The 23,683-nt window shown below is 38.2% G+C and overlaps 1 protein-coding gene across 1 annotated transcript in view; it reads left to right on the top strand.

Moving 5' to 3' along the window:
- TRIO (trio Rho guanine nucleotide exchange factor) overlaps nt 1–23,683 on the top strand; it is a 250,107-nt gene that overhangs the window by 146,395 nt on the left and 80,029 nt on the right. The window contains 12 exon segments of the mRNA XM_027888455.1: nt 1,005–1,119; nt 6,570–6,685; nt 9,911–10,033; nt 12,890–13,084; nt 13,196–13,311; nt 13,859–13,925; nt 14,693–14,802; nt 15,886–15,955; nt 16,410–16,499; nt 18,375–18,467; nt 20,592–20,703; nt 22,583–22,773. Coding sequence (XP_027744256.1) covers nt 1,005–1,119; nt 6,570–6,685; nt 9,911–10,033; nt 12,890–13,084; nt 13,196–13,311; nt 13,859–13,925; nt 14,693–14,802; nt 15,886–15,955; nt 16,410–16,499; nt 18,375–18,467; nt 20,592–20,703; nt 22,583–22,773 — 1,398 coding nt within the window.

Here is a 23,683-nt window from a genome sequence, read left to right as displayed (position 1 = left end):
CAACTCTCTGATGTACTTGGATTACAGTGGAGTACAGGACAAGGAAATTGGTAGACAAACATCTGGGAGTAGTTGGGTTTGTGTATCAGTCTTCAAAAAAACAAATGAAGATTTTTGTTCCAACGAATGTCCTAGTGAAGAAGGTTATTGATCATACTGAATTAAAGGTGTAATGGATGTTTGCAGAGCAGTGTAACTAACTCTGTAATCAAAGCCATTTCCAGCATCACTATGAAAGACTAAGAGCATAAAACTTTTTTGTTAAAACCTTATTGTTCTCAGTGCACAGACTACAACACTCAAAAACATATTAGTGTAGCTCAAAGTATACTGACAAATAGATCCTTTTGCAGCTGGCATTCCACATTCTGCGTATTAGGAACAAGGCAACCAGCCCATATATAGTGCTTGGTATGTGTTAAAATGAAGAAGACAGCTGAGCTGAGTGCTGGCATTCCAGTGGCAAGGTTTGAAAGCTCTCAAGGCCTTAATATTTTGAGGACATATCTTACTATTTCAGCACTTTTGGTTTCACTTTAGCGGAGCATTTACTTTTTGTTTAAAGTACTAATGGATGTTCTGGAATATCCAAGTGAGTACATAAGCAGGTGCACTCTGTTTACACAGTAAACACTTTAGGTGGCACATGGCATATACACTAAATAAACTTCTCTGTGAGCTCTGAGTCGCACTAAAAGCCTCCAGAGCAGATAATTCCTTTTCAGGATCTTCAGATGAAAAGGAATAGCATTCTATTTGGGTTTGTTTGTCTGTTTTGTTTTGTTTTACCTGCTGGGTAAGAAAGGTTTAACTGCTATTTGGTGGAAAAACTATTTTAATATTTGGATTGGTTTGGCTTGCTTGTAGAAAAATTTAACAACCAATATTTTCCCAAACTGGAGAGGGTAGGAAATATTCCAAAAGGTTCGAGAAGAACATCCTAAATCTCTTTCTGGATGTGTATTTGTGTACCTTCAAATAAAGTAATACTTCTGACTCTCCAGGCTTGCACGCTGGCTCGAAGGAATGCTGATGTCTTCCTGAAATACCTGCACAGGAACAGCGTCAACATGCCAGGGATGGTGACACACATCAAAGCACCTGAACAACAAGTGAAAAGTAAGAGGTTTCTTGTTCTTTTTATAAAAACACAAAAATATGATCATTATATGCTGTGGTGTGTATGGTGATGAGGCAGTGAAGCTTGCCCATTTGGAAAGAGTTCTTTCAGGCTTAATAGTAAACAATTAAAATTGCTCACACACTTAGAAGGATCTGCCAGTCATCAAAGTCTCTTATACTCAAGTGAAGTTGCTTCGAATTTATTTATCTGCTGCTTACACCTAATCTTCTTTCAGTTTGAGACTCAAATGTGCTGTTTTTATTGAGACAACGAGATAGTAAACTTCCATATGATAGTATTTTGTCTGAAGCCAGATAGGAACTGATCACTGTAAGTTTACTCAGCGTGGTAGCGTTGTGCAATCTGCAAGTTCATTGGGAGTGCCAGTGTGATACAAGGTAATCCCTTGATCTGTGCCCTCGGGCCCTTCATATACTTTGAATCAGTATTGGGAAACTTTATGAAGTATTGGGTAACTGACATCAAATTTAAATTAGTTGGGTAGATATGTAGTAGCTGAGGTGAAGCAGGGAAGAGCTACTATATGAGGCTTGGCTTTTGCTGAGATTAATAATATGTTGTGCAACTGTAAGGTATAATATGCATTCTAGGGAATCAAGAGAGAGAGATCTGTAGGGCTTTCAGGGAAGAAAGAGCAAAAATTAATAGGTATGTGTAACTGATGTGTGAGGTAGGCAGAACAGAAATCAGAGAGATTCAGAAGTAAATACTGCATTTTACAAATTTATTTGCAAGGTGTATTTCGCTCTATGCATTTTGAAGCTGTGACTGAACACTCTGGCTGTGCTACAGACTCAAAACCAGAGAAGTTTAATTGTCTAATTAATTGCTGTTTACAGCTACCCAAAGGAGAGTTATGCATATGATGGAGCCAAACTCAAGAGGAATACAGCAGTAGGTCTAGAGGAAAAGTCGCAGCAAGGAAAATTCTGTAATGGGAGAAAGTGTTACAGCAACATGGAGTAGAGCAGGTAGCCTAGAGAGGTATTAGAATCTTTGCCCTCAAGAATTTTTAAAACTTAGTTGAACAAGCCCCTGAGAAACTTTGAAGTTAGTCCTGCTTTGAAGAGGAGATTGAAACAGATGGCCTCCAGAGGTCACTTCCGCTCTAATTTACTTGATGACTCTATTAGAAAGGGACATGCTCCCTGCTTCGCTTTACTGCAGCGGGAGTAGTTTGTGTTAAACTTACCCGTATATCTGACAGTGTTCAACTTGAAGGTCTTCCTGTGTTGAATTTTTGTGTTGGAAAGATAATAGAGTATTGGTCATACTTTTCACTCTTAAGGAAATAGTTGGATTGTGGCAGTTGAAACTTTGAGCATTTAAAGCTAAGACAAAGGATTGTTTTTCCACTGTCGCCAAGATATCAACATTTATACAACTGTGCAAGACAAAATCTCAACGTAACTGCCAGCACTATCAATAACTGAAGAAGTGTTGCTGACATTTCTCACATTTGACTTTGTCTCAGTAGTAGACAATGAAAACAAAGCAGAAGCAAGCAGGAAGTTGTAGCTACTGCACTTAGTGAATACTAGGCAAACTTCTTAAAAATGCAGTTTGGAAATCTGTGTAGAAACAGTCATTCTGAGAAAGGTAAAATGTGTTCAGATGAGGAAAGAGTAGAAAGGTCTCCTCTAATATCCTTAAGAATAATAGTTATACGTCAGAACCATAGTGCTATGCATGTTCTGTGTGCATGTAAAATTCTGGATGTTTCTACATGTTTAAACAGCAGCAAAAAAAACAACAAAAATCCCCAAGCAGAAGAAATAAGCTATGTGCTCTAACACTTTTTTCCCCTATAGGCTATGTAATATATGCTACTGAGAATTAAACATTAGTCAAGATAGAACTAGTGAGGACTCCTTCCTATTAGTTCTCAATGGTATGGCAGTAGCTGACCAAATGATTTAAAAGTAAATTCTGTTCTTCATGTTCAAGTATGCATGTAAGGAAAAAAAAAACCTCTTTCCGTCTCTTTTTATAAATGGAGAAAAAAACAGAGTGTTTGTTTTATTTTATTTTGGTGAAATAGAGATTAAATGCATTTTACTAGAGCATTACACACTCATACTCAGGTATATGCCTGAAACTGGCAGACTGCACTCTATATAGTATATAAACTAACGCTTTAAAAATCTGAGTGACCCTTGAGTTTGGGTTCTTGCAGAACTGCTGAACATTTTTCAAAAACCTCATTCAGTGGCATACTTGATCCTTATGCCCAGCTGCAGATACCTAGAAAAGTAATGTCTTAATCTAGGCAAAGTTTAGCTAAGAACATGCTTCATGGGAAGCGGGAATTGCAGTGGTACTGAACTTTGAGAGGTGTCCCTCTGTCCTGGCATACTAGTGTAAATTATTTCTTTGATGTGCATTTCAGAGTATCCAAATACTCTCTTTATTTAGGAAAGAGTTGTGGCCTAAAACTGTGCTGTGGCAGGTGGATTCAGTTGGTGACAATTCCTGTAAGCTCAGAAATGGGACATCTTCATCTTTGTTTCTGCTGCTAAGTTTGTGTGCTTCTCTGTTACCCGTTTCTGCTGTACAGGCTGCAACTGAACACAAAACAGGAACTTGTCTAATGATGCTTGTAGATTTAGATAGGTTGATAGAGGGTACAGGATGCAGAGACAGCTGAGAGCTCTTTGAGCCTGGAAGTTTAGGAAACAATCCTAACAAATGCTGGAATCAAAAGAAAATAACAAGAAGGACTGTAGTTCAGATGGCCTGAGATAGAGATGTTTTTCCAAACCTAGTCTTAAATATTGATGTTCTATAACTTTCTTGGAGTGTTTTATACAATGTTTTTTCTCTTCCTTGTCAGTCCAAGAAATTAATGGCACGAACACTAACAGTGCCCAGCCAAATATCTCTCACTGCCTTGCCATCTGTATCATGTCCTGGCAGAACAAATGCTGCTCCAGTTTGCTAGATTCACCTTGCTTGCTCTTTGTCAGAACTACTTTGCTTGCGTCACTATCAAGATGTCTTTTTATATGTTGTGTCCACTGGGTGTGTTGCATTGTATAATGATGATTGTGTCCCACCCACCATTCCCCACCTCCCTGCCTCCCTAAGTCTGGATATATTCTGAGCAGGCATTTTGGAGGTGACATAAGGCAGAAATAAAACCGAGAAAGCAGGAGAGGCTCATAGCAAATCAGCTCATAGCTTGGCTAAGGGACAGATCAGTTGAGGCATATTTGAGGGGAGCCTGACCAGCAGAAAGAAAACCTTGGCTGCAGTGACCAGATTCCAACCCAAAGCAAGTCCTGGGTGATCTCAGCACCCTGTGGCAAGTGGGAATACTTGCTTCCAAGTAGGAGGATGTTGGCAGTGATGCAGACAGGTTTCATAATCCTCAGAGAGGCTGTCACAAGTGATTGTGTTTGGTCCCAGATCACTGATGAGGTAGACAAAGATGCTTTTTCCCCTCCATCTTCCTGTTATTTGAGCTTCTCTGTCAAACTATATTTTGGAGTTGTTAGCTTTTGAAATGTGAAGTATGGTGGACCTGTACGGTGGGGGAGCAGAATGCAGGGACCTTAAGGCACTTAGCACCTGTTATCCTCCATTTGTAATTGTGGATCATGGCAAATAGCTAGCTGTAGGTATAAAAGAAAATCAAGTAAAGCTTTAGTGTGAAGAATGAGCCCTTTTTGTGATCTCTTCTGCTAGACCTCTCCTTTGGCTCTGTGCACGTCTGACAGAATCACCTGGTGGAGACATTGGGTGTCCCCATTTCCCTCTGACTCAGATTGCCATCTGATTTTGCAGTAGCTACAAAGTCAAGTAGGGCTGCTTTTCTAGAAGCAACTGTAGTGGACTGATTACAAGATGGAGTCTGCTTTGCCATTGTCTTGAGCATGGAGTTTAAAAGCCTTGATGCCATAGCTAGGCTGCTGCAGAAGCCGAGCTCTAGGAGGCACCTAGCAAGCCAACAGAGGCAGGTAAAGGAGCAAGAAAGATAAAGAGCTGTTACAATCAAAAAACGCAGGAAGGACTTACTCTCCCAAATAAGGTATGCCAGGCAGATCTTGCTTGGAGACTGGGGAACCGGCCAGTGGACACTCAGGGCCCATCTTGGTACCAGGCAACCTTTGCTGGTGAAGTGGCTAAGGGGCCTCCAGGGACTACCACAGGATTTAGATCTGTGCCCCGGGGACTGCTGGGGGGCTGTTTGAGGACTGCTTCAGGATATGCTGCCACTCTGTTACCCTGCTGCTTTGGCTAGTTCCTCGGAGGATACAAGGCGACCAGGGAAGAAGCCCAGCAGAGATCTAGTAGCTTGCAAGCCAGCAGCACTTCATGGTGGTGGTAACTCCTGTCCTGTGCTTTTAACAGTTACCCGTAGCTTTTCCCACTCTTCTATCTTCCTTTTTCCTCTCTGCTCTTTAGTGTTACGAAATAAAGTTGAATTACCATTTTGGGATCTGGCATCTGGCCTCGTTTTTGTCTTAGTCTCGCTTATGGGAATATTTTTAGACCCTGGTTCCCCTCTGCATCTAAGCAGATGGGAACTACAGCAGAGGGTAAAGTTAGCTTCACAAGAAACTTCTAGAATTTCTTTGTTTGGTGATAAAAACCATAAGCATTAAAGAAGCAGAGTTCTTTTGCTAGGAACAATTTAAAAGTTGGACATATGGAATTGCATGATAATAGTGGGCTTTGGATGTGAATTCTCAATGGCAGGCAATTTCTAATACTCAGGAATGGAAAAACAAATTGTAGAGTTAATTATTTGATTACCTGGAAATTCTTTCAAGGCTCAGTGAACATTCATATTTGAACAAGTCAGCTTACTCAATTATACTGTGTGGATTTTGATTTTTTTTTTTTTTTTGGTAATAGAGAATCATGAACTTAGTAATTGTCTATTTTTATTACTTGAGTTTCTGTACATATATTGTCTGCTTATGCTGCATTTGATCTTGTAGTGACTTAAGGTTGTGTATCTGTTCATTTGTATTAAATCATTAAAATACTACTTTATAGGAAACTGATATAATAAGAAAATATTTTTTAATTTCAATTAATATGAGATGTTAAGCATGTAGGGATTACTTGTGTGTGCTTGTTCTCTCTGAGGTTCCATTCAGGAACCATCTTTATCAGCCTACATTTTCAATTCTGCCATAAGCAGCGACAGTCCCTTCATGAAAAATATTTGAGAGAAAAAAGGGTGTCAGTAGTAAGTTTTAGTTGCACCTCTAGTTTCTTTAACGAGCATTTCTGTAAGTAATGAAAAAGCAACACTGTGTTTCATGAATATCAGGGAAAAACTAAACAACAAATAACATTAAGAGCAAGTGTATAGTAAATTCTACAGTATAAAGTACTTTATTGTCCTGATTTTAATGTGGTATTTCAATTTTGGTTGTAATAACCTCTGTTGAAACTATTTGGATTTCTTCAGATATCTTGAATGAGCTGTTCCAGAGGGAGAACCGTGTGCTGCATTATTGGACCATGCGTAAAAGACGTCTTGATCAGTGCCAACAATATGTAGTGTTTGAAAGAAGTGCCAAACAGGTGAGGGTTTTATCTAAAAATCTTCTTTGGTGTGATCGAGGGTTGTCATACATTGTTTTGTCTCACAGTAAAAAATTTGTCATTGACTTCAGTATTTCAAATGACTGAAAGATCAATAGTTAAAATAGAAAGGTAAATTATTTGTCTTTAACACAGAAAACTAAATTTGTTGAAGCAGGGTGTCTGTACTGCTGTAACTTAAAGGTGGTGTTTTGCTTTTGCCAGCTTCATCTGGTACTGGCAAATCTCATTTCTGCAAGCTTGTGTTGGACAAATTGTTATGCTTGTTAACTTTTACACACACACCTAATTTGTCTGGGGAAAATAACTAGCAGCAGCGTTTTTCTCAGACGTTGCGGAAAAAATATCTAATTAAGTTGATTGACAGTTCTAGAAATCTGACAAGTTGGATAACTCATTAAACAGTAATAACTGAATTACTTTGGTTTTTCAATTCTGTGTGTATTTGGTTCCATGGTGTCTTGCACGGTAGATCCACCTCTTTGTATTTTGTTGAGTTTACCGGTCTGGAAAGAACTATAAAGTAACTACCACACACACACACAAAAATCTCCTTTACTAATCAAAACACATGCCATAAAAATAAGTAGGGGAGTTCAAGGCAGAAAGAGTAACTTAAATGATCTGCGATGGTCTCTTATCACTTTTTTTTTTTTTAAATGGGGTATAGGACAAAAAAAGGAAACTATCTGTTCTTGTTCTGCAGAAACAGACACAACGCCCATAGTGTGAAGTATAGTTAGAGCTACTTTAAAGGACTAAAAAAACTAATTTTTTATTTCTTTCTGACAGCCAATTTAGACAAAAATTTAAATACTCGTGGTCTGGTTTGCTCTCTTGAAAGAATTCTCCAGTCTGTCTTTCATGTTTTCACAAAAAAATTAATGCAAGATAAATCTTGGAGTGAATTTGAAGATTGATACCTCTTTAAAACAACAACACCACCTCTTCCCTACCCCCTACCCCACTTTTGAATAACCTTAATTTCAGCCTCTGCCAAGCACATGATCTACTTGCTTTTGTGTAGAGATTACTGACTAACAGTCAAACACTGGAAATAAAGATCTGTCAGCATTTTCACTGTAAATCCCATTTTTCAGGAATCACCAGTTCAGTCACTGAAAAGCAAAGCGAACCAAACCATATATGGGACGCCACGCTGATTAGCTAAAAAAAATGGGAATGTTGGTGTGTTCATTTAGATTACTGTTTGGAAGATGGAAAAAAACCCATTCTTTGTGCTTTCAGAACTTGATACCCTTGCGTTGGAAACAGATACTATAGTAGTCTGCAAGGACAGTGGTAGATTCTCAAATCTTTCTGGAGTTAAGGGCCTATCTGATCCCTTACTTGATTTCCCTACTTCCTGTAGTGATACCTCACATGAAATGAGAGCGGATCGAAACTGTAGGAATTAACATCAAGATGAACTTTGTTATATTGTGCCTCTAGAAAGCTGCCAACAAGTTATGACACAATAACATTTCATTCTCATGGTGCGTGTATTGGAACTAATTGATCTTTAAGGTCTCTTCCAATCCAAACCATTCTATGATGTGGGAAGGTTTTATTTATCATTGATTCCAGCATTGTGTAATAAACACACTGAAAAAAGGGAGAGGTAAAAAAGTTAAAAACAAGTATCAAATATTGTTAGTAATATCAGCAAGTAGCCATGCTGCCTGTCCATATCAGTCTTCATTTGCAAAGATTGACATTAGAATGACAAGGGGTGTCATAGAGATAGTTGAAATGTTGCTTTTTCTAACAGAAGTCCAAGAGTTGTTGGTTTGTTTCCATCAGTAAATTTTTAAAGTACAGGCCCTTCTCATCAGGCTTGCATCTGTACTAGTATGTGATTAGGTAAATGGCATCCTAGTGTTCACATGCAGTGTTGGATTTTGAAGTCTTCCTACTCACTTTAGTTTTTGCACCAAGAGGCAAAAGCATCCTAAGTGGAAGTAAGGGAATCAAAGTTGTTCCGTCACAGCTTTGATGAGCTTATAATACAGACAATGCCTTTTCTGATTCAGTGTAAGGTTATGCTCTTGAAAAATACATATTTACTGTCCACCAAGATAAAACTTTTTCTTTTCTTCATAATGTGGATAGATTCACTCTCATAATTTCAGTTTAACCTTTTAAGGAAGGAGCAAGGACCCATTAGCAATCTACTCCTTTTTCTCTTGGGGTAATAAATTTTTGTCTAGTGCTGTATGTATTTACTGAAAACACAGAAGATATACATGCATTTAGTAATAAGATGGTTCTAAGCAAGCTGTATTAAACTCTTTGAACATCTGATATTGGCTTTGTCAGAAACAAGAAGTTTTTAAGTTCACATACTTCTGCGTACTGCTGTAGATGTCCTGCATTTAGAGCTACAGTCTTCAGGTGGATTTTTACTGTTATGCAGCAGTTTGAGATGACTCTTGTTTTTCTGGGAGCCAGAAATTCCTTTGGACCAATGAGTTATGCTTAAAAGGGCAGCAGATATTAATGGAGGTAGAACACAGATAATAACATGGATCAGCATTTTTCATAATAGTGAGCAAATAAGGTGTCAGGATGTGGAAAAGAAACAATTTTAGTTTGCAGTTCTTAGTTCTTGTCTTTTTCTGCCTATACATACATGAATTGTTTTAACTGATACATCTCACCATTCCTTCTCTGCCGTAGGTTGAATTTCTAGGAGCACAGGTTGTACTTTGTGAGGCTGGAATATGTCAGAGAAAGAGTGAAGTGATAGTTACATCTTATGTGCTTGGAAAGTTTAGCCTACGCATTTGGTGGGTTTATGTACATTTTTACAAGTTGGAAAATGTATATTTCTGAGTACAGCTGTCCTGTGTGGCACTGAAAAAGTGTTTGTTTTGTTCTCGGTTGGGGAGTATACTACCAGAACTGTAAACACAATCAGTTAGAGCCTTTTAATAGTGGACTGCTGTAGTCCTGTAGTAGTGGACTTCCCTGGAGTATTAAGATTGATATGTAATTTTTAGTTCTTTAAGCATTGCTTCATAGACTGAGTGAATTATTTAGGATTTATGAACTGTTTGATATTGTAGGTGATTGCCACAAGTGACATAGAATAAAATTACCTGTGGCCAATCTGTGTTTGTGAAATACTGATTACAGATGGTCTCTGATGGCAAAAATATATTGCCTTTTCTCTTACTTTTCCTTCATTATTGCTTTATTTAGGCTCTGGAATGGATTCATGACAATGGAGAGTTTTATTTATCCACACATACTTCCACTGGTTCCAGTATCCAGCACACTCAAGAGTTGTTAAAAGAGCATGAAGAATTTCAGATCACAGCAAAGGTAAAATAAATAAAATATCACAGCATCACAGAATAGTTAGAGTTGGAAGGAACCTCTGGAGATCATCTAGTCCAACCCGCCTGCCAAGGCAGGGTCTCCTAGAGCAGGTTACACACAAATGCATCCAGGAGGGTTTGGAATGCCTCCAGAGAGGAAGACTCCAAAACCTCCCTGGGCAGCCTGTTCCAGTGCTCTGCCACCCCCAGTGTAAAGAAGTTCTTCCTCACCTTAAAGTGGAACTTCTTGTGGTTTAGTTTATGGCTATTGCTCCTTGTGCTGTCTCTGGGCATCACTGAAGAGTGGGGCACCATCCTCTCAACACCTGCCTTTGAGATACTTACACACATTAATGAGATCCCCTCTCAATCCTCTGTTCTCCAGACTAAACAGGCCCAGCTACCGCAGTCTCTCCTCATAAGAGAGATGCTTCAGACCCCTCGTCATCTTTGTGGTCTCCACTGAATCCTCTCCAGTTGTTCCTTGTCTTTCCTGAACTATGGAGGCCAGAATTGAACATACTCCAGAAGCAGCTTCAGCTACATGAGGGCTAAGTAGAGGGGGAGGATCACCTCTCTCCCTCTGCTGGCCACACTTCCTGATGCACCCCACAATACCATTGACCCTCTGGCTGGAAAGGCACACTGTTGACTCATGGTCAACTTGTTATCCACCAAGACTTCCAGGTTCTTCTCAGCAGAGCTGCTCTCTAGTAGGTCAGCCCACAACCTGTACTGGTACCTGGGGTTATTCTTCCACAGAAGCAGGGCCCTGCACTTCCCTTCATTGAACTGCATTAGATTTCTCTCTGCCCAGCTCTCCAGCCTATCAAGGTCCTGCTGAATGGCAGCACAGCCGTCAGATGTATCACTTACTCCCCCCCAGTTTCCTGTCATCAGCAAACTGGCTTAGGGTGCATTCTATCCGTTTGTCCAAGTTGTTGATACGCAAGTTGAATACAAGTTGAATTATGCACAATTTGAAACAAAATAAAACAACTGAACTTCCCCCTGCGCCTCAAAAAATCCCCCAAAGATGTGTCCTGAGATCTGTTTACTTGCATTGGCTCTCTCTTTGTATTTCTACTGGGACTAGAATAAACCAGAAGAAAACTGGCAGATAATCATTGTTATTACTGGAGCTCCATGAGCCCTATGTGCTGTTGATTTCTCATGACAGAATCGTAGTGAGATAGCTTAAAAATGTTTTCAATACCTACAAACCTTGCAGGGCCTTTGATTTCCTCTTTCATATCCTCATGACTGTGGACTCCTGGATGTTTTTTTAGGATACAAAATACAAAAAGGCGTATTATTATTCAGCTATGATTTAATTAGAAGATAGTAGAAGAATTAAAGCTTTTTTTGTTAGGTAACTCGTTAAAGTATTCTGTGATTCTGCTGTAAAGATTTTGTGTCATGGCAGCACAATGTAATTCTGCATTTCTGGTGGCCTCTACAGAGATGCGAATGTCACTCAGGAGGCTTACCAGTTTTCACATGTAAAAGACAGAAAACCAGTGCATGACTGAAGTACATGAATTTATGTAGCCTTGTCTGTCTGTGTGTTTCATTTTGTCACCTATTCAAACTGTCACCTGCTTCCACCCCTTGGCTTTCTGACCTTCATAGAGAAATCACAGAGCCCAAGAAAGCAAGCTAGTGTTCATTTGTCTGAAAGACCGCCTCAGAAGACAGTTGGGGAGGGATTTGGTCATGGGGACATGTGGGAGGCAAGAAAAGAGAATCCAGAAAGAACAGAGATCACTTCTGGTTTTCAAATCTGGATTTTCTTTCATCTAGGCTTTGCTCCAGCCTTTGTTCTGCTGGATCCCTTCCAGCATGCGGAGCACCACTGCTCCCCCTTGTTTCCTCTGTCAGCCTGCAGAAGACATGGGTGCCCCTTTTGAAAGGATGTTGTTTGTGCCACTCCCTTGGCATTTTGCTACCTGTTGGGAGGATGTGTTAGACCTTGCTAATTCCATAATGAAAAGAAATGCTTGAATGAGGGACCATTAGTAAAGAAAAAGAGTTTTAAAAAAAAAAAAAAGAGGACAAACTGTTGACTCTTTTCAGCTGACATAAGAATCAAGTTTTTATTGACTGTTTTGCTTAACTCCCTGTTAACAAGGGGCCTGGCAGTGCACTTTACTCTGACATGCCATCAGAGAGAGAGGCGGATCTATAAAGTCATCCATTGTGGATGGTCTGTGATTTATGTGAAAGAATGTGCATTGTCTCAAGCAGCTTGTTATTTGGGAAAAGCGCTTAGTTACAGGTTTGATGGTCGCTACTTGTTTTCTTAGTTTCTCTCAAACAACTGTGTGACAATAAAGCATAATATTGAAAAGATTTTAAGAACATAGTCTTAATCCATTAAAGAGTAAAGCATATAACAAGTCTTATCTCCATCTCAGCATTTCAGTGATGTCCAGAGGAGGTATATCTCTGAGACCAGATTCTATGAGCCAGGTCCAATAGCAGTGTTTCAGTGGTAATGAACAAAATACCCTCTTTCACATCAAAACCCCTTTGTATTGATGCAAGGAGAATACCCATGCTCTGAAAAGCTTACCTAGCAGAATTTAATCTCTGGGTTAGATATGAAGTACATTTTTGAAAGAAAAATAGAACAACCTGCTTCTAGACCTGTAATAATAAAGCCCAAGGAAACCTACCTTAATCTTGTGATATTTTTATTAAGTAGAAGGTATCTGTTTAAAGGAGTTCTGGAAAGAGAGAGGAGGAAAGTATCTCCTTCAATGGCTTCTCCGATTGCACTTGGTAGCAAGTTACGCAAAATGACCCCCTGCATGACAGGTAGAGCTGGTAACTGTACTATATTTTCCTGTTTTCATAGCAAACCAAAGAGAGAGTGAAGTTGTTGATACAGCTGGCTGATGGCTTTTGTGAAAAAGGGCATGCTCATGCAACAGAGATTAAAAAATGTGTCACAGCAGTGGATAAGAGGTACAGAGACTTTTCCCTGCGCATGGAGAAATACAGGACCTCTTTGGAGAAAGCTCTGGGTATTTCCTCTGATTCCAATAAATCGGTAAGAGAAATTTGAGTGTGATGACAGACAAACAAGCTTTACTTGCATTTGATTTTGCTGCTGTTTTCTCCTGTCTCCTTCGTTAATCAATACTTCCTTTCTTTAATAAAGAGCAAAAGCTTGCAGCTGGATATAATCCCAGCCAGTGTCCCTGGGTCAGAGGTGAAACTGCGCGATGCTGCTCATGAGCTTAACGAAGAAAAACGAAAGTCTGCCCGCAGGAAAGAGTAATAAACTTATTTATTTTTAATTAATGAGAATGCATAAATCAATCCTGATAATGAAACATCTGTCACAGCTTGTCGGGCCGCTTAGAAATTGTGTAAATGGTAAAAAGAGAGCGATATTACTTAGTAGCTTCTGTTGCCATTTATTCATATGCTTGTTCTCACAGATAATTCTAGCATGTCAGAATCTTAAATTTTGAAAACTACATTAGTTTTCTTTTAACATGCTTTTTCCTTTTAAAAATAATGTGAAATAAGTGTGTAAAGGGAGGAGGGAAGACAGAAGTTAAGTGACTGTAGTAATTGAAAAGTGTTAGAGAAAAATTTCATCTCCTTCCCCATTTCTTTTTGTGCTGGTTAGTAATGGAGGATGTTACCTCTTATGTTTCCTTCATCTGTTGTCCCTCTTCACATTTCAGTTCTCAAATTTTTCTCGCAGCAGTGGAAAAAGCAAAAGCTGATGAGGAGAAAGATGTATTCTGGTTATTATGTATTCATAGTGATCTAACAGACTGAGATATGATTATTCTTTCTGTTGTCACCTAAGGTTCATTATGGCTGAACTAATTCAGACAGAAAAGGCTTACGTAAGAGACCTCCGGGAATGCATGGATGTAAGTTTCCTTTTTTTCACTTATCTTTGAAGGCAGGATTCAATCCGTTGCTTTCTTTCTGGTTTTAACAGCCGAGCATGATTGGTTTAGAGTCATAGAACCAAATTAAGTATCTTTACTGCTATTAAGAAGAAACCTAGAATTACATCTGATAACTGCCATTTCAGATTCATCCTGTATGTTTTGCTTTTGTCAGTACTGAGTTTCAGCATTTGTTCCTTTCCCAGTTCATGGCTGGGAGGAGGGGGGTGTTTTAGAGAGGAGGGAAAAAGGAGGGGTTTACTTTATTTGCTTTGCTAGCAATAGAGAAGAGCTTGTGCTAATTCTCTTATTATCTGTATCACATGTTCTGCTACTAGCTGACTTTTTGAATAGAAATTCAGAGAGATTCCATGGAAAAGTGCCCAGTAATTGTTATGCTGAAGCAACTAATGTTCATTGGTAGTTGTTGCACAAAGCATGAACTTCTAGACTGCAGACATGACCTTGATAACGGAATATCCTGAAGCATTAGAGGTTGTCAAGAACACTATGCATTTTAAATGATGAAGTCTCAGGGACTATGTTAAATTGTCAGTTTTAGAACTTGGATTTCAGTGTCAAAATCACAAGGTATATTTGACACAACAGGCACTGTCACAATTGGAGATGATGATGCTGTGTGATGTTTCCCTAGTTTCTCTCCAGGAATGCATGCTTACAGATACCTGGCTGCTACTGCTGGGAGTTTATCATCACTTTTCATGCATCTTTTTTGTTCTGGGCAGACGTATCTATGGGAAATGACAAGTGGAGTCGAGGAGATCCCACCTGGTATTGTAAACAAAGAACACATTATCTTTGGAAACATGCAGGAAATTTATGAGTTCCACAATAAGTGAGTGACTTATCTTCTATTTCCATATTACTTCTAAATCCAAATGATGACCTGAGGGATTTCCTAATGAAAATATTGTGTGTATGAATAACGGATGCTTTTCCATTTAAAAAATCTAATTGTTTTCCTCTGGCATTGCTAAATTATTTCAGTTGTTGCTTTTTGCAGCTAGGTAAGTACACTGTGAGAAACTTTATTTTTCAGTCTCAGGCATCTTTCAGCTTCTAAGAAATTACTTGGGTACATGAAAATTTTGTTGTAGATTTTTGAGTTGTTCTAAAGAGATGAAAAACACTGAACTCAATAGAATACAAACGTAGCACAAACATCAGGATGCTGTCATTCTTTTAGAACCCTCATTCTTGATTTCCACGTGCAGCTGTTAGTCAGAAAAAGTAGGGCTCATCACTTTTCCTTGGCTCTTCTTAGCTTCTGTGGAGGTGCCCCAGCATAAATACATTTACTCGAATATGGAGCATGAAGGAGGCTTGTCCACTACATTTCTTCTGAATGGAATGGTTCCTAGGGAAATCTGTTTACAGAAGTCTTGCTCTGAATTTTCCTTCTTTGTTAATTCATTGGTGTTTGTATTAGGTTATGATTTTTAAAGTAATAAAGAAAATCAATTAAATTAAAATAAAAGACCCTGAATTTATTGTTCTTTGTATGCTTTGAGAACTTGAGCATCCAAAAAACAACTCCTCTTTTTTTTTTTTAGGATTTTTTTTTTTTTGAGATGAAGGCTATGCTTTTCTTGAAACTGGAAACAGTAGGAAACCTTCTTGATGGAAAACAAAAGAAACTACTAAATTTTTGTATGCACATATGTGTTAACTGCATGTCTGCTGGTTCAGTTTCTGATGTTCACATGAGAATTTTTATTGAATTACATTCTATACTAGTACTTTTATTATACATTTCTATCCTTTCCAGTAATCTGTATTTCTTTAACTCATGCTTTTGGCATGAATTACAGCAAGTTTTCTAACTGCCTTTATTCACAGACAATAGATCCATATCAGGTGCTGTAATGAATACGTTTCATGTGCTTTATACTATTTGTTTCTTCTCTTCTATCCACAGTATATTTCTCAAGGAGCTGGAAAAATATGAACAGCTACCAGAAGATGTTGGGCATTGCTTCGTTACTTGGGTAATAAGTCAGACTTATTTTTAGAAGTAAAAAGGGAGATAGGAGGCATGAAGGGATGGATTCTTGCTCTCAGATCCCTTTTTGATTTGTAAAATTTGCGAAAGTACCTCTTCCTTCAATTTGATTAAAAACGTGTATCTTTAACTGAGGAAAAAAATTAGGGCACTCCTGTCAGATAGCTGTACTTAGCTGCTCTTGAAATGTATGCAAGTTGCCTAAACCCCTGTGCAGGTTTGGTTTGTCTTAAATATTAATAACGTACTTTTGCATACATTGCTCTTGTTTTCAATTTTTCTTACCTGATATATATTCTTATGCTACCAGTTTGAATGGCAGATTCCATATAGCTCAATTTCTTGATGGAGATGATAAGCTCTCTGATAATTGTGGAAAATCTTTGGGATGGGAATGATGCTCTCTGATAACCTGTGTAAATTTGCACTTTGTTCTGCAGGCAGACAAATTCCAGATGTACGTTACTTACTGTAAAAATAAGCCAGATTCTACTCAGCTGATACTAGAACATGCGGGAGCATACTTTGATGTAAGTACCTCGTGTCCATCTTAAAAGTATGCCTTGGCAGTTTGACTCACATATTTGCAGTTATGCTGAGTGCCTAATTTCTTAAGACAATGCAAGTTTCCTGTTACTAATGCTGAAATTTATTAAGCTGTCAGCTTAAGAAAATCAATCTCATATCTCTCGTGGTTAACTTGCATTGCTCAGTTGGTGTTACAAAGCTGTCAAATCAGATGTGAAAAGTTGCTGTCACGTATCAGGGCAGTTCAGAACTGCAAGCAGGTTCTGGCAACAACAACCAAGACATGAATCTCACACAAGGTCATTCTGCAAATCTTAGCATTTTGATATGCTTAGTTTGCATTGTATGATATAAAGATAGAAATTTTTGGTAAATTTTTGGAGTACTTTAAATTCTCATTGCATGTAGTGGTAGTTCAGTTGACTGCTGTTGTTCAGAACAGCGAAACCAAACACCTTGCAAATCAGTCCCAAGGTTCCCTGGTGTCCACACTTAATATTCTTCATTAAAAAGGACAAAAATGTAGATCTGTTACAGGTTTTAGGGAGGAATTTTGGCGACACTGAATAAGTTTTGGTTGAACATGTATTTACGGATAATTCAATTAGAGTGCTCTCTTTCTGGTTTTGTTTTTTTCCCCACTGTGCTGAGCCACTTGCTGTGTTGTGGCACCACAATTTTTTTTAGAATTGTTTGTAGTACTAGGGGGAAGGACATAATAAAAAAAATCAACCAAACGGAAAAAGTCCCTGGAGTTCTTGGAGTTACTTTAAAAAGTTATCACTGAGGAGATGGCAGTTCTAAATATTGGAAGGTAAATCAGGCAGATATGACCAAAAAAAGTAAAGAAAAATTTGGTAAACACCATTTTAAAAAATAACAAAGAGCTCTGATAAAATTATTAGAAATAAATTCTTGCCACCACCTCCCTTGATCCCTCTGTTTTACCGGTATATCCATAGCTCTCCAATTGCCTAATCCACCTAAATTATATTAGAAGTGTGAAAACCTAATTCTGTTCACAGAGAACTTCAAGAGCTTCCATGGATATCGCACTGGTCCATGTGAAAATATTATGTGTACCCTGTCCTGGGAATTTTTGGTATTGTAATCATGGTTAGAAAGCACATAGCTGCAGGGAATAACTTACTGCTTGAAATTGCCTGGTTAAAATCCATCCAATACTGTGATAAATGGCAGACCCTATCAGTGAAATTCAGCCCTGTTCAGTAGTTGAAATCTGTAATCATCCCATGTAACTCATTTAAATCTGTATGCCTCCTTTAGTTTTGTGGAGATAATTCTTTTTTTTTTTTTTTTTGCTAGTAAGTGGCTCTTTTCAAGTGCTTGCTAGTCTTTTTTCTTTAGTCAGAAGCTGTTTCTCCGTGCTCCCCCTTGTGGGGGACGAGGCCATCCGTGGCTGTTGGGAGTTAAACTACCAGCGGATGCTGAGAAACCTCCACCTCAGCCTTCCTTTGATAGTCCTGGCTCTTCCCTGGAACACTGAAATTTGTGATTTTTCTCTCTTGGGAGTAACAAAAGTAGTGCAGATTTTAATGTTTTTAAAAAAGGTATTGCCACATATTTTATATCCCTAATTGTTGCTCTTTGTATTTAGGTTTGTAGAAATGTGTTACAGATGCCCTTGGAGGTGATAATGTTCTGTTTAAATGAAGTGAGCAGACAAATGCACAGTGTAACTATTCACTGTGTCTGGAATATCTGGTTGTCCTGATTTTTTTGTTTTTGTTTTTGTTTTTTTTTTCCTTGTTAAAACAGAATTTGAACTTAATGTATATTATTGCTTAGCCCTCAAAGCAGTCTGTATTTGAGTGTTGGTGCTCACAATCCTCAAATGTTTGCTTTTTTTTATGTAGGAGATACAGCAACGACATGGACTGGCCAACTCTATCTCCTCTTACCTTATCAAACCTGTCCAAAGGATAACAAAATACCAGCTTCTTTTAAAGGTCAGTGTTAATTCAAAATTCTTCATGTGATTCTGCTGTTCTTAAGAAGGCAAAGCTCTTGCTGAAGCAGGAGGGCTGTACTACTGTGTGCTCTGAGATTACAGCATCCTCGGCAGCTTCAAATACTGCTGCAATATTTCTTAGCAGACCACTGAAAATGAAAGAAGGCATAAACAAGCAACATTTTTGTCCAGATTTCTGTAAATCAAACATATACCTTTCTACTAAAGAAAATATAATTTGCATTTCCAGGGTAAAAAACTAATTTATGGCTGTATAGATGCATTTTTGTAGTGGATTCTACAACAAATTTTGGCAAGGCATTAGCTACACTGATGGTAGTAAGTACTGTAAAATAGATATAATTTAATATATTCACGTATAAAACCATAAGATAAAATATCTATAAGATATAAATATATGTGTATATAAAAATATTTGTATACACACACTGAGTAACTGTAGAGCTGTTGGACAAACAGTTGTTATTTGTAATGTTGACTGGAAATGTCAAGTAAATAGTAGCTGCTAAAATAAACAAAAATTTTTGAAACCTATAGTTAGAACTTTCACTCAGGTTGGAAAGGTGGAAAGAAGTCTGTCATTTTTGTCTGAAGCACATTGTCTGTTCTCCTCTTGCAAAAAGTTGCAACTCAATCAAGTTATAACTTACAGAAATACTCAAGGTTGTGCTGTTTCAGATTTTTTTTTCAGGTATTAATTCCAACAGTCATTTTTTTAAAAATATAAATATACCTTAACCTGCTACATTATTGAAGTGATGGAATAGATCACCGGTGTTTGCAGAGTCAGATGGCTTTGCTGCGTGGTAAAATGGGTTTATTTGGTGGTTTCTGGGTTTTCTTGTTTTCTTTCTTTCTTGTTTTCTTTCTTTCTTTTTCTTTCTCTTTCTTCCTTTCCTTCCTTTCCTTCCTTTCCTTCCTTTCCTTCTTTTCCTTCCTTTCCTTCTTTTCCTTCCTTTCCTTCCTTTCCTTCCTTTCCTTCCTTTCCTTCCTTTCCTTCCTTTCCTTCCTTTCCTTCCTTCCTTTTGAGAACCCAAAACTTGAATGATAGCTTAAACATTTTACCTTTCTGGAAGTTCTGCTTATTTTTCCCAATGGTATTGGAGCTGCTCCTCTTCTGTGCCTCTGAGGGATATTTAATTACTCTCACTATTCTGTAGAGTTGTCATGCAAAAATAAAGTGTGATCATGTAGTGTTTTGCTGTGATGGTGGTATTGGCAGTTAAATACAAATAATAAAATGATGACAATAGTAGGAATCATATGGCTTTCCCTTTAAAAAGGAAAAAAGGCATTTAACCTAAGGGGATGAATTAACTGGGCCTTTTGAATAATAGAAGGAACATAATATGCCCTTTTGGTTACATAAGCTACATTTTATCTTGATAGTGTTCAAGTGCTTAAAAGTTGTGAGGAAATTTGAATATCAGCTGAGGCACTGTTATGTTATCTGTGGGATGTTGAACGGGAAGAGAACTGTATGCCCTAAATTCCACTACAGCACTTCAGCATGTTCCATTCTCTAGCTTCTGTCCATTAGTTAATGCTTGTTTGTATTAAAAAGATTTGTCCGTAGGTTGCTTTTAACTGTGTGAATACAGAACAGAGTCATTCATGGAATAGTTAGAATAAAACAATGTAAATCCTTTTATCAGCAGTAGTACAGAGCCAGGTCTTTGATGCAGTGGGGCAGTGACTGACATGGGAGGCAGGAGGGGTCCTTTTGTGCTGTCCTGCTTTCCACCATCTTCATGACAGAACAAGCTGCGTTGTTCTGGGCCTTAATGTAGCACAGCATCTGATAACTGTGTCTGTGCTTATCAGAATAAAAAATTTTCCCTAATGTAACTTCTGAAGATTTCTTACTAAGTAGATAATCCTGTTTAAATTAGAAGTGGCTAACTGAAAGCTTGGGCTGCTACTTGAAGAACTGATCTCGATAGAAACGAAGTATACTGTCGTGTCATTGGCAGAGTAAGAAGTTCAAAAAGATTTCACATATCAGAAATGATTCATGGCTTGTTAGAAGTACTGTTTGATTATCTGTTGTGTTAGTGGAGAAGTACATGATAGAGCCCTCTTGTCTGCTTGTCCTTTGCAGGAGCTGCTCACGTGCTGTGAAGAAGGTAAAGGTGAGATTAAGGATGGCCTGGAGGTGATGCTTAGTGTGCCAAAGCGAGCCAATGATGCCATGCACCTTAGCATGCTGGAAGGTAGGAGTCAAGCTGCCTTTCCAATTTCCTTGTATGCTGCAGGTTAACTTTGTTTAAGAACATGAACATACTCTTATCTCTGAGTTTGTATTTTTCATACATATTTTTTTGGAGGTATATAAAATGCAAACTTATTTAGGAAAATTAATTGTTACAGACAGCTTTGTTAAATTTTTAAGTGTTCTTTCATCCTGATCTATAGCTGTGCAGATTTGAAAAATAGTAAGCTAACAAAGTATTCTACTACTTACCCAAAATGCAGTAAGTGGCTGGTCAGGTATGCTACCTTTTGCTACATTTTTCAACCAGTATCCTTGGCTTCTTTGTAAGAGAGGTGATTTATGTATCAAATAATTGTCTCCAAGAAGTTTTGTCTTTTTCACATTTGCTGCCTGTTCCATAACAGACTTCTGGTTGAAATGCAATGTATCTTCTGGCAGTAAAATGTCAGCATAAGCCAAGTTAGCCCACGCCTTGGCCAGCATAATCACATTCATGGCAGACAGTGGAGGTTGGATGTAATTGCTTCTATGTGCTTAGAACAACTTTCTGCCAAAATGTGTTTTGTAATAGGCATATTATCATGTATCATGGTGCCATCATACAGTTAGTAATAAAAGTGATTTTCTTTGGCATTTATTTTTTTTGAGATTAAAGCAAAGACACCTTACCCTGCAGTTGCTGAATAAAGCTTATAGCTGCTTCTAGTCGATATTCCTTTTCCTCCTCTCTGTCTTCTAGTAGTAAAATGCAGCTGGTTAAAATACAACTCATCTCGGTTTGACATGTGATCCTTGATCATGTGTATCTCGAAATCACCTCTGTTCCTTGATTTTAAACAGTAGGGGTGTTGGTCAGTTTACAGGATGGGTTCCAAATGCTTTGTTGAGGAGATGGTGTTAGTATAAATGCTGACCAGCTTTGATAATAATCTTTTAACACTGGGAATGTGACTCTGGAGAATATCCTAATCTTTTACAGAAGTTGGTTTTATAACAAATCATGCATGTATTGTTGAGTCATCCCGCATTAGACAAATATAGTGAGTGAGCACATTTCCTCTTTATGTCTCTGGAGGATTTTCAATGAATGTCCTGATGGAACTTGCCTCTGATTCTCTCCAGAGTCTTGCGCTGTTGAGACGAGTGAGAACTGACAAGCTATATTTATTTAAAATACAGTTTAGTACCACTTGGAAGAGTATGATAGACCAGCTTTGTTATCCTGCAACTCTAAAGCTGTGTATTAAACTGGGGGAACGTGGTACCATTACAGTGGAAGTAAAACTGTTGGTATTCTCACTCATCATCTTTTTTCATTATGTCTCAAGATAAGTGATCCAGATGCTAATTTCTTTATTGTGGATCAATTCTGGAGTGACCAATGGCAGGCTGATCGCTTGCCAACGGCTCCAAGCTACCCATCACTGACTTGAACATGTTTGCGTGCTTGGCATGTACATGGTAGGGAAGGTATACCTCCAGAAAAAGTGACATTTGGGAGCTTGCCACTGCAAGAACCTGTGCTCTGTGTGTCCTTGCAAGTTGCTCACTTTCTACAGTATCAGAAAGCTTATAAAAGAAATCACTTTAATCACCAGAAGCTGTCATTTGTTGGTAAAATACTGCCAGAAGAGTTGATTAACTTCTTAACAGTTGGATCTCTAAATTTAGAAATAGGCTTGAGCTACAGAGTTACATCTAGTGTACTGCAGTGTTGAAATCAGTCTTGTTTTTAGTATTGCTTCCTTGGAATCCCATCTTCTGCATGTTGTATCGGGGGGAAAAATGATATCTCTTAATAAACAGAAGCTGTGCTTTTTAATTTCCTTGTATTACCGGCTTTTGATGGTGAACCATTACTCTCCCTCTGTTTCTAGGTTTTGATGAAAATATAGAATCTCAGGGAGAGCTCATCCTTCAAGAATCCTTCCAAGTATGGGACCCAAAAACTCTCATTCGAAAGGGAAGAGAGAGGCACCTTTTCCTTTTTGAGATGTCCTTGGTTTTCAGTAAAGAAGTAAAGGACTCGAGTGGAAGGAGCAAGTACATTTACAAGAGCAAACTGTTTGTAAGTATGGGAGAACAAGTGATCATATTTACAAAACTGTCTAGACAAGGCTCTGACTAAGCTCAGATGATTTAAATATGCCTGAAGAACTTGAACAACTATTATAGTGCACTGGAAGAACAGCCTTGGAATGTATAGAGACTGAATCTTGTAACTCTGCTACTTTGTCTTGCTTTTGAGGAGAAAGAGTAGGGTCAGAGCAGCTTGGTGTGTCAGATCAAAGGAAAACAGATATTGGGCTGAACTGATTTTCTCTTAATTGTGTATGTAGATTGCTAGTTCTTTAAGGCTTATTTGTATAAAGCAGAAGGATGGAAGGAGTTGACAAGCTGCCTTCATCTTTCTTGTTTACTATTGCTGTTGTAGTAGTATTGATCTTAAGGATTCATTTTAGTGGATATTCTACACGTGATGATTGGGAAAGGCGAGAACTTTGTTTTGGAAAAGTTCATTCCAGAATGACTAGTGAGACCAGTAGTCTTACAATAACATTCTTTAAATGAAATCACAGTACTTATGGTCTACTGAAAGGATGTAAAGGTGGAAATGTTTTTCTTCCCATCTAAAAAAAATAATTAAAAAAACCCCCAAACCTCCACTCTTGCTTTCTTTATCTGTAACATGTATGCTTTACAAAATGTGTCCCTGGAATTCATATCCTTCCTCTCTCGTTGGATGACTTGGGTGAGAGCAGTATTCACACTCCATAAATTTAGGTAGCCAAGTGGCAAGACAATCTCCCTGGCTTGCTCTGCATCTGTCAGAGGCAAGATTAGCTTTTATACCAAACATTTCAGAACAAGTACTTGCAGTTACTTTCCTTCTTAGAATCACACTCTAGAAAACATTGTTCTCCTAATGATCCTATCGGGATTTATGACTAAGTCTACATGGTGTAAATACTGAGTCT

Source organism: Empidonax traillii, unplaced genomic scaffold, assembly GCF_003031625.1.
Source record: "Empidonax traillii isolate 1590-97213 ecotype Southwest subspecies unplaced genomic scaffold, ASM303162v1 scaffold238:size1398292, whole genome shotgun sequence".
Lineage (NCBI taxonomy): Eukaryota > Metazoa > Chordata > Aves > Passeriformes > Tyrannidae > Empidonax > Empidonax traillii.
Note: the sequence above shows the minus strand (reverse complement) of the source record. Positions and strands in the feature narration are given on the sequence as shown.